The following is a 16,466-nucleotide window of genomic DNA, read 5'->3' as shown; positions in this document are numbered from 1 at the left end:
ACCTATGACTTCTGTCTGTGTACTGTTGATAGCGATGGATACTGTGTCAGTCAAAGGCAGCCCTTGATGTCTGATAATGAGGCCCATTGCCCTTTTTATCTTTAATGTGGATGTGCTGCCCCAGCGAGACTGCATGTTTCAGCATGCAGCGAGCAGTCGTGATATGAGGCTTGCACGCTGGGGCCTGTGTAACTCATAGAAACTACCTTCAGAGCCTTTTCAGGCAAATCAAGTGTAGCTCTTGGGCTCCTGGCAGCTTACACTTGAACCCTTCAACTGAGCAAAATTTGGGCATGCCTCTATTGGGCTGTCTTCAGAGTTTAAATCTGTAGCTCTTTTTAAGATAGCATTGTAAAGCATGGGCTTGATCAGTCTCCTTGTTACGCAACAAAATGTGTTATAAAGCTATCGGGGTTATTTTAGAAATCTAAGTTCAAATCGAAAAATCTTACTGCATCCAAGTAAGAAAAGTAAGCAAGGATTGTATCATCGCTAAGTATAAGCTGCACACTGATGTGATATTTTTTTTCATCCTACAGAAACAAACAAGATCTTGTATGTTCTGAGTGTTCCAGTCCTCTTTGTGATATTAATCAGTATTATCATACTTATCATATATTACAAAAATAAGGGGAAAGCACTGACAGGTACATTATGGCTAATGATTTTTAGGAATTCAATTTAATGTGAAATCTGTATTTTTTTAAACTGTGTGATTTGACTTTAGTGGGAATCATCAGGTTAAAAATGCATGCATTGTTTGGAAAATTATATGCTCTACAGTTTATGTATTTTAGCTGGCACAAAGCAGGACTTTGGATTCCCTTTCTCTAGGCCAGAAACGTATTAGGCTTATCACTCTGGTACCCTGTCAAATCAGCTATTGTGCAGTAACTGGTTTGTCAAAATTAGATCTTAGCTAATGTACAGTCCAATGGAGTGCTGTTTATGCATGCAAGGCATGTATTGTGTGGTCTGCATGCCTGACAGCTGTGCTTTAGCCAACCGGCGGCCTGTGGACTATTCTGTCCAGACCCTATGGAGGATTCCATTTTGTAATCTTGGTTTCTTCTGCACAGTGTGACCTCACACACACCATACGTGCGAGGTCACACTGAATGGAGGATGCAATTTTGGACTGTCACGGCATGCCACTAGTACAATCACATATCTGAGAACGTGATCAAGCTTGTTGTTTGGAATAGGGACTTGATACAGTATTACTGTAATAGTGGAGAAATGTGATTTTCATGTATTGTCAATGGCATTAAATATTATTAACATGGGGGAAATGCTGCAGCGATTGCTGCATGAATGTCGATGCATCTGCAGAAACTCATTTTAACCTTAGTTGATTTAAGCAAACTGTTATTACTCCTTTTGCATTTACTTCCTCCTCCTGGAAATCTTTTTCTCATCTGTCCTTTTTCCCCTTTCATTTCCTCAGCCCCACCTGCCTGGGTATTTTGTGCCATTCTTCTCCTGCATTGTTTAAATAAACTTTTAAATAGTGTTTTATAAGTTAGCTACCACGTCCACACTAAATGCCTGTCACCCTAAATCAGGAATCCTTTGGATGGGCTGGAGATAATGGTGACCCTCATAGTAAACCAAACATTTTAGATTCAGCACAGGTTATAGTGGAATCCTCTTAATCCGGATTTCCATCACTCTACAGCCCGCTCCAGTAAGTGGCCTTTCATGCCCTTTAAGAGAAATTCCAGACTGACAGATGATACCACTTAAATAGCAACACTGCTGTCTGGGCTCTGCAGAGCCCAATCAAGTTAGTGTCTTCTCCCAGTTTCTGCAGGCCAGTATCTACAGTGGAGTGGATAGTAGGTGTGTGTACTTGGCATGAATGGAACAAACTAATAGCCAAGACCAGGCAGTGGCTACATACTTGATATGTGTTCCACTTGTTCTACAAACACAGAGAACCAGCATAATATAAAAAGCACACAAGGCCCAGCACGACAAAATCCCCATAAACTATAATTACTGTCCTTGTGAAGCAGCAGTCGCTGTTATAAAGCCTCATTGGGTTTAAACCTTTTCCTTCAGAGATGTTTTAATTTAGTACATTTCCCACTTAAACACATTCCAATTAAGCGGAACAGACTGTATTAAAAACTGCCATCCTGTGGTGGTTTTGGGGTGTGTGTGCAGGGGGTGGGGTTTCCCGCTTTGGTCTCCTCATTGCTATTTGGGCATTCATGTGACACCTCTTGAAATAGACTAACCAATTGTATGGTTGCAACTGGGTCGATCTGAGGCCAGTCATAGCTTGTTGACATGTGACCAGGAATAAAGCCCCATTTGATGTGGAACATAGTTTAACCACATTCTATTTTAGGACCTTATAGACATTTGTTCCATAAGGATGTATCCAATTCAAGTTATAATGAATGCTCAGCTAGACAGTCGCTTGGTCTTTTGAGCAGAGTCAATAAAAACAATCTGGACAGTTAGGTTTCATTTAATGTAGGGGATTATGGATAACTGTATATTATTTGATCTGTGATTGACTTAAGAAAGCCTGCTAAACACTATTTTGTTTCCCCTACAGCAGATCTACAGCAGTGGGCTAATGAAGTATGCAGTCAAATAAAAGGGACGAAGGTAAACTCTAATGTTCTAAATTTTTCACTGTGGTTATGCTTTGCTAATTCCTTTCCTGACCCTCATGGCAGCCTCGACACACAGTACAGATAAATGAGGCCATAGATTTCTCTCCCACCATTCAGTAACTATTGTACCACCCAAGGAAAGACACTAGTAGGTGATCTGGTAGTTACAACAAAGGACAGAGAACTGATAGCATTCTGGCTTTAATTCCTGTAGACAATGAGCCAAGTTTTGCTCTAAGTTACACGAGTATCACTCCTATGAGTCAAGTATCAAAGAGGTAGCCGTGTTAGTCATGCTCCTATACATCTGTTAGTCTATAAGGTGCCACAGGACTCTTTGCTACTCCTATGAGTATGACACTCAAGGTAAACTGACAGCAGAATTGGGCCCATTGACTCATTGTGTGACCATGGGCATACCATTTGAATTCTTTCCCCCCACTCTACATAGCTAGAAGATAAGGACTTCTCTTTGCAGTCTACAGAAATAGCTATTCTTTTCTGAACACTAGGGATGATTTGCCTTATATTCCTTTTTATTTTAAGCCCTTGGTGTCAGTTAATTATGTTAATTGTTCTAGTGTACTAGGGCTTTTTAATCATTGGGTAATCCCAGGAAAATTCCTGTAAATGCCATTTCTATGCTCATCGTAGAAAGTAGCCAAATGAAGAAATGGAGGGAATTTGTGGGCAAGGGTCACTGAACATATAAGGCCTGAGTCTTCTCTCACTTCAGTCTAAATCAGGAGTCTAAATCAGCCATTCATGTCAGAGGAATTGAAGGTGTGTAAAACTGGTGTAAGTAAGAGAATAATCAGCTCTTCCTTTATAAAAATGAGGGAGAGTATTTAAGGTCAAATCCTCTGCTGAGGTAAATGGTCACTGCTACATTGACTTCAGTGGAGTTTCACACAAAGAAGAGAATTTGACCCTTAGAATTTAGAGGATTTCAAATCTAGTATAGGTTAGATCTGGGCATCAAACTTTAAAGAATAGCCCATTATTAAGAGGAAAACCTCTTGTGCTTTAAATTGTAGCTTTTCTCTGAAAAGTGACTGTAAAAATGGCACCATGGATTCCGCATTTATTGTCTCAACAATTTCCAGGTCATATGTGCTCCATTCACAAGTAAATGTTTTTTGAACTCTCTGCCTTGCAAGCTCACCCTGTGTTCTGAAAGCCAACCTGGATTCTTCATGCATCACCACCATTAATAAAGGTTCTGCCCAGGGCCGCCCAGAGGATTCAGGGGGCCTAGGGTCTTCGGCGGCAGGGTCCCCCACTGCTGAATTGCCACCGAAGACCCGGCGCTTCAGCGGCGGGTCCCGGGGCGGAAGGACCCCCCGCCTCCGAATTGCTGCCGAAGACCTGGAGCGGAAGAAGCTCCGAAGGCCCGAGCCCCACAAGAGTTTTCCAGGGCCCCCGGAGTGAGTGAAGGACCCCGCTCCAGAGGCCCCAAAAAACTCTCGTGGGGGCTCCTGCAGGCCCCGGGGCAAATTGCCCCACTTGCCCCCCCCTCTGGGCGGCCCTGGTTCTGCCCTCAGTGTCACCTGTGCAAACCTCATTGCCTTCAATGGGCTTGCTCAGGTGTAACTGATTGGACCTTAGTAACAATTCTGTCAATGAGACAGAAGGAAGAATAAAATCTAACTCACTCTTTCTTAGCTGTTTTGGCTCTTTAGAGCCAACAGGAGCAATAACCAGTTAAAAATTTATTTTTATCACTCGCGGGAGCAATTTGACTGTGAATACACACAAGGAGCAGACCTGTCCAGTAAGATCCTTGTCACATATCCAAGCAGAATTACATTTTATGGGTCAAAAATGAAGGTGGTGCTGCTCTAAGTCATCAACTGCAACTCAAGAATATTAAGTTCTCTAAATATCATTTCTGCTGTGCTAAGAAAAATAATATTCTGATGACCTGTTTATTAAACATCTTTTTCTTTTGGATTTTGTTTAGGAATCCCCCCAAGAGCCATTTGTTAATATAAACATGGTGAACGCTACAAGTCCTCAGCCTTCTGAAGGAATATATTTGCTAGCCCTTGATGACTATATTTTTTCTGAAGACCTCGGTTGCCCAAATGGGCACACTCTCTATGGGAAAGGCAGCCCAGATACAATCCACTATGACTTGGGAGAGAACTTCCCAACATTGTCTTTAGCAACAGAGTCTGAGGATGACCACTTCAGGCAGATTCCCATGGAAGATGAATATGTAGATAGAGCTCCCCATGCCCATGGTTATTTACCTTTATTGAGTCAGCCTGACAGTAAATCTGTGTCACCATTTTCAGAGCCACTGGAGGTAGGGGAGAATGATAGCTTAAGTCAGTGCTTCACAGGAACTGAGAGCATGGTGGATTTAACAGGCTGCTATAGCTCTGATCCTTCACGCGGCATGGACTGCATCCATGTCTCCTCAGACAAATACCTACAGAAATCTTGTCATTGCACCTGTAGTCATATGAAGGAGACAGAGAGAAAGGACACAGATCACTTCCCAGTGAACCCTGAGTCAGTGAACAACTGCATGGGCTGTGGGGTTTCATCTAGGGAATCTCCTAGGAAGTGGAGCGAACCCTTTTGTGCAGCAGTTGACTATACCACAGCCTCACCGGAAAATGGACTTTATCCACAGTGCACCTGTGGCTTGGACTTTCCCTCTGCAGGTCAGAGTACTTTAGCAAGCAATCCTGGCATGGAAGATACTCCCTCTGAAGGTACTGACACAAAGTACCAGAAAACAAACGGAAGCACTTCTGGGGCAAATTGTAGCACTTCAGAACTCCCACAAGCATCGGGTAAGCAACCCCTCCAGCAGGCTCGCTCTACATACTATCATATAGGATTATCCTTCATACTTTCCCCATATTCTTTTACTTTGAATCTCAGTGCAGGATATGGTTTGGGGGAAGGAGAGATTAATAAAATGAAGCTTTTTTATTATTATTATTTATTTGCCTTGCAGTTACTTTCAATGACCAGGATGAAAAAGCCAGGACATTTGTTTTCTATTGGACTCTGGAAATGGTCTAGACCCAATGAGGTTTCATGCTGGTGCCAGTGGTTATTCTCCACCCAGCAAGGAAACCTCCATCCTCTGGCTCCCGCTACAGAGTCCAGACAGTTTATGCTGTTGTCTAAATATTTTGATAGTGGAACAAAGTGGATTCATTGCACTTTCGTCTCCCATCATGAAGTTCTCAGTTAAACACCAATCAAAAGCATGAAATTTGCAGTTAAACACCATTATAACTGACAAGTAAAAACAGGCCCAATTTTCTGTTTGTTTAACTCTTGCTCTTTATTATTTTTAACACAGCAAAATGAATTTTAAAATAATTGGATGCACACTGTTGTTCTGCCCACACACTTACTTCTGTCTTCTTAATAATTCTGGAACCCATTTATTTAGTTTATTCTTAAATAGCCAAATGACAAACAGGGGGAAAAAATTGAATAGAATGACTTAGGGGCTAACACCTGTCCCTCAGTAGTGACCCTTTCTGAACTGATTCCTTAAGAGCCACTACACCAGGGGTTGGCAGCGTTCGGCACGCGGCTCGCAAGGGTAAGCACCCTGGCGGGCCGGGCCAGTTTTATTGGCCTGCTGACGCGGCAGGTTTGGCCGATCATGGACCCACTGGCCGCAGTTCGCCGTCCCGGGCCAATGGGGGCGGCGAGAAGCTGCGGCCAGCACATCGCTCGCCCGCACCGCTTCTCGCCGCCCCCATTGGCCCGGGACGGCGAACCGCGGCCAGTGGGGGCCGCGATCAGCCGAACCTGCTGCGTCAGCAGGTAAATAAAACTGGCCCGGCCCGCCAGGGTGCTTACCCTGGCGAGCCGCGTGCCGAACATTGCCGACCCCTGCACTACACTCTCTGCCTCAAAATTCTCTTCAGTACCCACATCTAGGGTGAACCGATAGTAAGTATAAAAAATCGGGATGGGGGTGGGGGAGTGATAGGCACTTATATAATACAAAGACCCAAATATTGGGACTGTCCCTATAAAATCAGGACATCTGGTCACCCTATCCACATCTGCTACAATGATCTAAGAAATCATCTATTTATGATGGCTCTAGGAACAGATGATGTTCAGTTGTTCCATTTAAATTATTTTTAGGGGGGGGAAGTATATAGAGAAACTATATATTTATATGTCTGTCTTCCCACCTTTTATGTGTCACTAGTAGTTTTAGACTGTAATCTCTTCAGGGCAGCAACCCTGTCTTTATGTATGCTTTTATGATGTCTAGCAGAATGGGACCTTGGTCTTGATGAAGACCTCTGGGTATTATGGTTATACAAATATTAATAATAGGCAATCACCCTTCTATAAATGCATATTATACCTTAGAGTAGTGTCCTGGGGCATTCATGTCAACCTGCCAAGGCCCAAATGTGGTCTGTAATGTGTCAGAGGCCCCCACAAAAAAATGTTATCCACATGGGAGACTTAAAATACTACAGGATTCATTCCTCTGTTAGAAATGACTCATTCTGTTATACATGATTTGTGTGGAACGTAGGTACCTTTGGGGCTAAAATGAGGGACATCTGAGGTATGCCTAGAGGTCAAGTCCTTTTTGACACTAGCAGAATGTCACTCCTCTCTTTAAATCCAACAGTAGAATGAAGAGAGAGTTATTATGGAGCAGAGGGGCAGGGGAGATTAGGGATTGGGGAGCAGAGGGAAAGGGGAGTTTGGACTCGCGCGTGAATGGAAGTGTGTAGTTTTAATTGTATAGGCACCACTGCGTGCCTTCACGTACTATAGTGCTACCTGGTGAAACCTGAGCATGCATACTGTGTTATTTATTTACAAGCAACATATGACTGCTGTGAGGGCCTTTTAGCCAATTCTAAAATAGTAATTTTTAATTAATCAAACTCAAAATGCACAGTTCATGTGTTCTTTTTCTGCTTATGGAATGGGAATGTTCTGAGGGAAATATCGATGTGTACATGTGAACTGGAATAGGGCTTAGTAAATGATTCCATTCTGAGTCATGCTTAAGAACTAGCTGTGGTTTATAAGAAGCATTAATGAAATCCTCTGTGAAGTTCTAGGTCAGAAAAAGACACACAACATACGTTTTGTAACTGTCTCAATATGGATTGACATAGTACTGGAACTATGTAGGTGAGTGAACAGGGGCAGCACCACCTCTTCCTAGTGGTGGGGCTGAGGTGAGGTAGACAGAAAATTGCGGGGTTGCCCTATACATCTTGCGGGTGCACACACTTATTTTTTTTAACAATACGTACCTAAATATGTATATTGTCTGTTATCCTCAAAAGGAGAATAAAAATATATATGCAGACAGATCAGTTTTAAACTACATCTCTGGCAGCTCACTGGTGCAACGTGTATTCACAGAAAATCAATAGGAGAAAAACTAAGCCAATAAATAAATAAGCTAATAATACTAATAATATTAACAATAAACATGCAAACTTTGAGAAAAATTACTGGTTAAATAATACTAATAGCTAATTACTTTAAATCGGAGAATATACTGTATTATATTTTTAAATTAGCCATTTGCACATGCAAAAAAACCAAAACAACAACACACACACACACACTATTATTTAAAACAAAATAAATAACAACCAACAAAAACTAAGTACACCTTTTTTCCTTAGCCAATTGAGACCATATTTCCATTCCAGCCAAATCAAAACCCAATCAAATACAATCAGAAAATTCAAACCATTTTAAAGCTGTTTTTTGGAGGGGAGTTCACTCTTGCTTTAACTGTTGTGCACCCACCTAATTCACAGTCTTTGTAAAAGTAACAAAAGCAATTCGGTCTTAACTAAATGAACTGCCAATTAATACAAAAACAGCACAAAAAAATAAAGCACTACCAATAAAGCACAAAAACAGCATTTGACAGGCAGCAAAAATCAAGATGTAATTTCTTAAACATAAATTGTGGGGCAAGTGTTTCTCAAGGTTTCCACTAAACCAGTGAAAAACTGACATACATTATGAAACAAAAAAATGCATGTACGAAGATTGAGCTACTACTTACCGCAGAGAAGAAGTTTCACTTAAGGACAATCCGTCCATTGTTGTGATTTGCAGCAAAGGAATTGATGGCATCGTCAGGGGAGACCTTAGGGGTGGGCGACTGCCCAGAGCACCATAGTCAGTGCTTTGGTCGTTGGGGCTCCATGGTCAATGCCACCCCACATGCACATAGTCAGTCCAAGGCTCCTTTAACCTCTAAGAGCTGGGCCCGAAACTGGGAGAGGCACAGCTGGGGGCACTCCAGTGGCTAGCCCTGTATGGGCTGGGGCTTCCTCTTCCCCTACAAGAGCCACTCCTGAGGCCGGGTCAGACCAACTTCTGGGAACCTCCCGTGGCTGCAGGAAACTTTACAACCCCGCACTTTCCTGCCACCATTGCTCCCCAGCCATGGTGGGAGGTGTAACTGTATGGGGAGCTGCCCCCCGATTTGCCTGGTGCCATTTTCCCTCAGGCCAGCCCTGGACATCATCAGCATTCAGAGCGGGGTGGCTGGCAGCAGCAGCAGCTGCTGTCTGGGTGCCCAGCTCTGAAGGCAGTGCCGCTGCCAGTAACAGCGCAGAACTGCATAAGTAAGGGTGGCATGGTATGGCATTGCCATCCTTACTTCTGCGCTATTGCTGGCAGCGGTGCTGCCTTCAGAGCTGGGCCGCCGACCAGCAGCCGCAACTCTCTGGCTGCCCAGCTCTGAAGGCAGTGGAGAAGTAAGGGTGGTAATACCACACCATGCCACCCTTACTTATCATAACATTAGACCATTGCGCTGGGAGGAGTAGCTCTGAGTAGGGGGCTAAGGCAAATTTTGGGGTGGACATAGGTCCAACAACCGCCCCCCCACCAGCACTGCCCCTGTTTGAGAATTTGTGGCACGTCAACTTTGTGAAATAGAACTGGCTTCAAAATGGGGGGAAATTGCCACAAAAATTCCAAGGAAATATTTGTCTTTTTTACTATTCAAAATTTAAATGAAAAATGTTGAACTGCCCTGTCATGAAAGACTTTTGGCATGTAAATATAAATCTGCAAACCAAAGTGTTCAGTTACATGGGTCTGAGCCTTCAGGTGCCAATTCATAATGTTCCAAATTTTGGAGGAGTTGAAACCTGTAGTGTGTGTTCATGCCCATCTCTAGTATTGACTATAAATAGAACTTTTAGAAGCCCTTTGTGAACCTAGGACACAGAATTTGAGGGGACCACCTGAGTCATCGTGTCCAGTCCCCTGCTATCACAGGCAAACCCCCTTCTGGAGGATTAAGGGCTGAATGCTACAAAGGAGTTAGGCTCCTAACTTCTATTGAAGTCAATGAAAGTTACGAACCTAACTTCTTCAGAACATTCACCCCTGAGTGAATCAAGAATTAGGAATGGGATACAGAGTCTTTTTCATCTAAGTTCAAATCCTGTCCAAGTCAGTAGCAACCAACAGTCATTACCACATGAAAGCTGCTTGGTGGCTTGTGCAAAGTGAGTTTGTGGCCACCTTCCAGTTCTCAGTAGGTAGTCGTAACAAAAAAAACCCAGCAACCCTATAATCCTATAATACCAAGCAACTGGCAGTCTTGGTAGAGAAACCAAAGGACCGAATGCTTGTGGAGAGTATCCCTATAGGTCTGGGTTTTATATATATTTGGTAGGGCAAAGTGGACAGCTTTCATTAACACTCTCTGGGGAAAGAGGATTTCAGTATTCACTTCTTCTATCAACCTGGCACCTTTAATAAGCAGTTAAGAATCCCATATCACATTCAGCAAAGCATTAATTGACTTCTATTTAACTTTCATGTAGTTTATCTAAAATTGCTGTTCTACAAATAAACACTGGTGAATGTTCATGCAGTGTTTTGGATGTAGCAAGCACTATGGAAATGCTAAGGGTTATTACTCTAACCAAAAATCCAGCATTTGTGACATCAGCATCATGTTGATGGCAGGGAATTGTGACACCTGGACTGGGCCTTCACCAAAGAAACAGCTTGGGCAGGAAATAAGGTAGTACCTAAAAGAGAGAACTTTTAGTCGTATATCATGGTAATCAACAATAATTGGAAAGAAAATACAGAAATAGTGTGGTGGTTTTTAGTTAAAGTAAATAATATTGCTAAAGTGAGCCTTTTTAAAAAAAAGAAGTCCAAGTGCCACCAAACTGTGTTATAGATGTACTCATGTATGAATTTATTATCATTTACTGGAATTCAGTTATGGCATGCAAACATCACTGTTTACTGACAACACCAGGTTGTTCTGGAGTAGGCCATGCCTTATAAAGGGTGATTGTAAGTGGGTTCCTCTTTAAAATTAATGAATAACTGCAGTGACAGGGTTATAAAAAATGCTGATTTTAAAGTATTAAAACATGCCAATAAAACATCACAAATTTCTAAAAATCTCTAGGACCTGTCCATAAAAACTGATGAAGTAATCTGTAGTAGGAAGAATACCTCTTAGGGAAAGAGAGAGAGAGAGAAAGTGTGTGCACTAATAATACTCAGCTAAAGCTGTTTTTATTGTTTTATTTGTTTGAACTGAGGGAAAGTTAATTCTTCTCAGCATTTCCCATAATTCTTGTATGAATTTTGAAATTTCAGGGCTTCATCCTGCTCTTATTTAAGTTAATGGCAAAATGCCTCATTGTCTTCAGACACACCATGATCGGGCTTGTAGTATAAACTCACCTATGCCTGCCATGCACACCTCATGGCCAAACCTTTTAAAAGAGGTTTCTATTATCATTCTAGTAGAATTTGGTGACACAGGCCATGATCCCGCAATGTGCTCAACATGGGTGGATCCCTGTGTCCATGCAGAGCCCCATTAAAGTCACTGAGCATATAGCCGGATCTGGGTAATAGAGTATAATCTCATGTGCTCCTAGGATTGCCCCATCCATACGCTCTACACTAACAGACCTTCTAGAGTCCAATATCCAGGGCTGTATGGATGGCAATAACCTTTTAAAGTCTTTCAAATTTTACTTAGTTAAATTTACTGCATAGTCTACATAATAATTACAATCATTTGAAAATCACTATAGTGATTGGTAATCTATAAATATCTAAAGCATAGCTATATATTCAAAGGGACAGACAATGAGCATTTTACGCATAGATTATGTGTGGAGCATTTTCCAGCATAATCTGGGTTTGTGTACGTGAGAGCAATTTCAGGAGGGTTTGCTGCAGGTAGCTGCAGGAGGAGAGTATATAGCAAAAGCTCTCTCTCTTGCCTCCAGGTGATGAGTTTGAAAGGGAGAAATTTTCCTACCATCCCAGCTAGACACACTTGGATGACAGGTTTGGTGCTGGGAGGGAAAATAACAGGAATCAAATTCACTCAGCTAAATATTCATCTCATGAGACAAAATTCTAACAGAAAATATTAATCACGCATATATGCTTTTTTCCCCCCTCCCTTTCCCTAGGAAATGTGACTGGAAACAGTAACTCGACATTTATATCAAGTGGACAAGTAATGAATTTTAAGGGTGATATAATTGTTGTCTATGTTAGTCAAAACTCCCAAGAGGGGACAGCCGCTACTGGAACAGCTGATGAGAATGTGGGGAGTCCAGTGCAAGAGGAAAACCTGAACCGCTGCGAGACTTTTGCAGGCAACACCCAACAATACAAAGAAAAATATGCTGATGCTAATCCAGCCTGCGCTGCAGAGAACGAAGGACTAAATAGCACGGGGGAATATGAGAGAAGGCTGGGGCCTGTGGTTCAAGAAGAAAACCAAGACAGTCAGGACAGGAAGTGCTGCCACAGTGGGGCCTTTCAACCTGTGCAAGAGGAAGGAAAGCCAGGACAATTTTCAGAGAAAGCATTGCACTGATGGGAATCAACAGCTGTTTGCTCACTCTTAGTATTTGACTGAAACACCATTAATACTGAGGGACTGTATAACAGCCAGTGAATGATATTAATGGTCTGCACAGTTGTGTTAGCTGCTCAGAGGCCTGGTTGCCATGACTGGTTCATTAGATCTGAGACCTTTATTATTCCTGGTGTCTCTTGGGGACTTCATCAAATGGAACCGACAATTCCATGGTAAATGCCTGTGATGCTATCACTGTGGAAATTATTAGTGAAGACAGACACAAGTGTAAAGCTGCTATCACTGCAGAAATATTTGATGGGAAGGAAATCTACTTCCCCACAATTGTACAGGTTGTTCAAGACTTGCTGTCCATTCCCTTATCCTTGGGACATAAAGTGGAAGACTTTAATTAATTTAGATTGTAAACTCTTTGGGACAGGGATTCTGTGTGTGTGTGTGTGTGTGTGTATGTGTGTGTGTACACAACACCTAACATATTGTGAATGCTACTAGAGTACAAATACTAATTATGATTAATATTCAGAAGGTAAACCATAAGTATTGACCAATATTTTTCCCTAATAACATCCGGACAAGAATTTGGGGAAAGATTAAGCCAAGCCCTTGTGCATGGCCTCTCTCTTTCCCTATTCCCTTGCATTTGCCATGAGAACCTTCCATCTAGATTTAATTCTGCCTTATTAACCTGAGTATCACTGTGCAATGATCCTATTGGCCTCATGTGAAGATGAACCATGCGCTTCCATGATCCACATGATCAGAGATCTAATTAGAATGAGAATCACCCGTCCACTGGGAGGAGCATCTTTTACTTGAAGATTTCTTGTTAGGAAGGATCTTCTGAAAAGCTCTAAAGCCACCGGGCCTTCTGTGTAGCTGCTCCAGTTTGCAATAACATTTCTGTAGGTGAAGACCACCTAAAATCCTGTGAGCAGGCAGTTTATTGAATCATCATTAGATGCCCATTTATAGATAAAAAGAAAGGAGATAGTCCCCTTGCATATTGCTTGCACAAATGGAGATTACACATTTTGCAGTCCTCTTTAAAAACAAAAACAAAAAACCACCTATGTGGGAGAATTCCAGTTTAGAGATCTTCTCAGGAGAATTCAGCCAACCCAGGAGAATTCCTCCACTCAGTCCTTGGTAAATTAGCTACTTAGAGAGAAGGGAAAAGACAGTGGTTCAAGAAGGGATGTGTGTGTTTCAAGCCTCAGTTACCCCTCTTTCCATTGTTTGTGTGTGCCGCAATGGAAGGGAGAGAGCTAGAAAGAGGGCGGTGAAATCATGGCTCTATTCATGTCATTTACCATTAACTTCAGTGGCACCATGATTTCACCAGAAGAATTCAACAATCTCTTTGACTAAAGTGTGAAAGAGCTTCAAACATCAGTATGAAAAATGGGTGTGTCAGCCTGGGTGCTGTTATGACTCCATGATGGGAAATTTAACATGCCAGAAGGTACAATGCTTTTCCCTGTTCCAGACTGAACCCAAACTGAAGTATCCATTCCATGATTACCAACTTTCTGCTGTGCTGCTTGGGTTCCCTGCCTTGCTGCTCAGTCACTGACCCTAAATTAATTTCTGCATCTATGTAATTTAGTTTGCAAGCACTCTGGGGCAGGCACTGTTGTTCACTATGTGTTTGTACAACGGGGCCTAACATATTAGGATCCCACTGTTGATTGGTGCTATGACTGCTATTGTAATACAAATAATTAATAATAAATTCCTAAAGATCTTTTTCAGCAAAAGCACGATTTTATTACATTACCTGGAGGAAATTAAATTACATCGTTATATCCTCCAAGGTCATTTTTGGCAAAAACTCAAATGTGAATATAAAAATCCTCCCACTAGTATGCCTAGGCAATACATGTCCTTTGTTGGTTGGTTGTCACCCTGTGCCCTAGTGATTCCCACAGGAACAGCATTGGGTAACCTGTGGAACTGTATATTGACAGTCTATACCTTAAGAAAGGAAGAAAAGAAAAGAAATCTTGGCTTTTTAGATCTCAGCTCATTAATATACACAGCTTTATACGCCTCCGTAGTTCAAGGCAGTGTGAGAGTAAGAAATGGGGCTCTTAATTTCAAAAGTTGATATTTTAGTCTGTGTCTTAAAGACTATTGGTGGTTTGTGTCATCTCGGACGATTCCCTCGTGTGAGTTGAATGTGTATTATAAACTGAATGGAATGCTGAGTGGAGACTCTAGACATCTGATTGGCTAAGATGCAGAGCATCTATCTGAGTAACCATGCAGATTTTAGACCACTTAGAAGAGTGGAGCTTTAAAAAGAAAGCTGGTCTAAACCTTAACTATAGTAGACCTAGCATTCCACTATAATTCTCTAGCAATGCACTGTAGATACCAGTTGAAACTTTATCATCAACTAAAAAATAATCAATGCACCTATTTTTTAAAAGCAATAACAACCTATCCCTCTGGTATTTCCAGGCGAGGTAAAGCTGTCCAGCACAGTACAGTGACGTACGTAGAGAATCAGGAGTCAGGGTTTCTGGATTCTATGCCCAGCTCTGCCATGGACCTACTCATTTGACTAGGAGCAATTCACTTAACCTTCCTGTGCCTCAATTTAACCATCTGAAAAACAAGGATACTATTACTCACCTTCCTCGTGTGAGTGTTGGAAGACTTAATTAATGCATGTCAAGATCCTCAAACGAAAGGTGCTATAGAAGTGCAAAATATTGTTATTGATGGAATCAAGTGCATCTTGGACCATTAAGCCTCCCAGCAGATAATTAAGATCCAGGAAATGTTATCTGCTGAGACAATTATAACTTAAATATGTCAAAGCAGCAAAGAGTCCTGTGACACCTTCTAGACTAACAGACGTATTGGCGCATGAGCTTTTGTGGGTGAATACCCACTTCGTCGGATGTATTCACCCACGAAAGCTCATGCGCCAATACGTCTGTTAGTCTAGAAGGTGCCACAGGACTCTTTGCTGCTTTTACAGATCCAGACTAACACGGCTACCCCTCTGATACTTAAATATGTCATTCCTTTTTCAGTGCAGTAACACTGAGAGGCAGAGAATGGATCAGTGCTTTATTGAACTACTTTGCTGCATCCTAAGCCATATCTCAGATTGCCATAAAAGTCTCTCAGCCCCATCTACAGTACGAAAGCAGCCATCCTGAGGACCAAGTTATCACATGGTTCCCTCTTGTGGTATAGATAGAACTTTACTGCTACAGCTCTGAATATGGTGAGCTCCTAGCTACACTACAAGAAGAAACTATATTTTAATCATTTCAGGGACAATTGTGCTATAATTGGGTCTCCCACATGACTGTTTTCATAATGCAGGTGTGCTTTATGGATTCATGGATTGGCTGAAGCTCTAATCTGAACTCCTGCTTCACTCTTTTCCAGAGGGAAGGCTTTTGGTTGCTGAGAGAAACTAAATAACCTCTTTGTCCATAGAAATGATTTAACAAAAGGTGTGTCTTCCCCCAGGACTTATTATAATGCAAGCAAAGATAAGATAATAAAAAGGGTAGTTTTGCGATGAGTATGATATTTCACTGGTGGGATGTTCGAAGTCACCTAGGAATTTAAACATTCAATTCCCATTTATTTCTAAAGTAGCCTATGTAGCATCTATCCCTATGATGCTACCTATTACATCTTTCTCCCTGAAGGATTCCGACATGCATTGCAAATTATGTACCTATTCAGTGCTCTTAGGCTGAGAGTGCACCAGCCATTCAACATACAACATTGGGCAGGGGAGGTGAAATTTTTGGCTATGGACACTGGGACAAACCTCTCTGCCTCTGAAAAATGCCAGGGGTCACAGGGCCTGTTCACCCTTTAGTGGCCTTGAGTCTACAATGCTACACTCTTGGACAGAGGCTGACTATGGTGTCATGAGAGGTTGTGGCATCTCTGAAGGGAGCACCCTTAATATAAAG

At 42.0% G+C, this 16,466-nt stretch overlaps 1 protein-coding gene across 2 annotated transcripts in view; it reads left to right on the top strand.

Moving 5' to 3' along the window:
* The window catches only part of TNFRSF11A (TNF receptor superfamily member 11a), a 36,683-nt gene extending 23,779 nt beyond the window's left edge, over nt 1-12,904 (top strand). Inside the window, exons 7-10 of one of the 2 annotated variants that reach the window (XM_054020583.1) lie at nt 540-647; nt 2,573-2,622; nt 4,594-5,437; nt 12,098-12,904. In XM_054020583.1, the coding sequence (XP_053876558.1) occupies nt 540-647; nt 2,573-2,622; nt 4,594-5,437; nt 12,098-12,510 (1,415 nt within the window). In that variant the 3' untranslated portion in view covers nt 12,511-12,904. Of the gene's footprint in view, nt 1-539; nt 648-2,569; nt 2,623-4,593; nt 5,438-12,097 lie in introns of both variants that reach the window. The other variant, XM_054020582.1, reaches the window with a different exon arrangement.
* Nucleotides 12,905-16,466: the final 3,562 nt, after the last annotated feature.

Source organism: Malaclemys terrapin, chromosome 2 (assembly GCF_027887155.1).
Source record: "Malaclemys terrapin pileata isolate rMalTer1 chromosome 2, rMalTer1.hap1, whole genome shotgun sequence".
NCBI classification, from domain to species: domain Eukaryota; kingdom Metazoa; phylum Chordata; order Testudines; family Emydidae; genus Malaclemys; species Malaclemys terrapin.
Note: the sequence above shows the minus strand (reverse complement) of the source record. Positions and strands in the feature narration are given on the sequence as shown.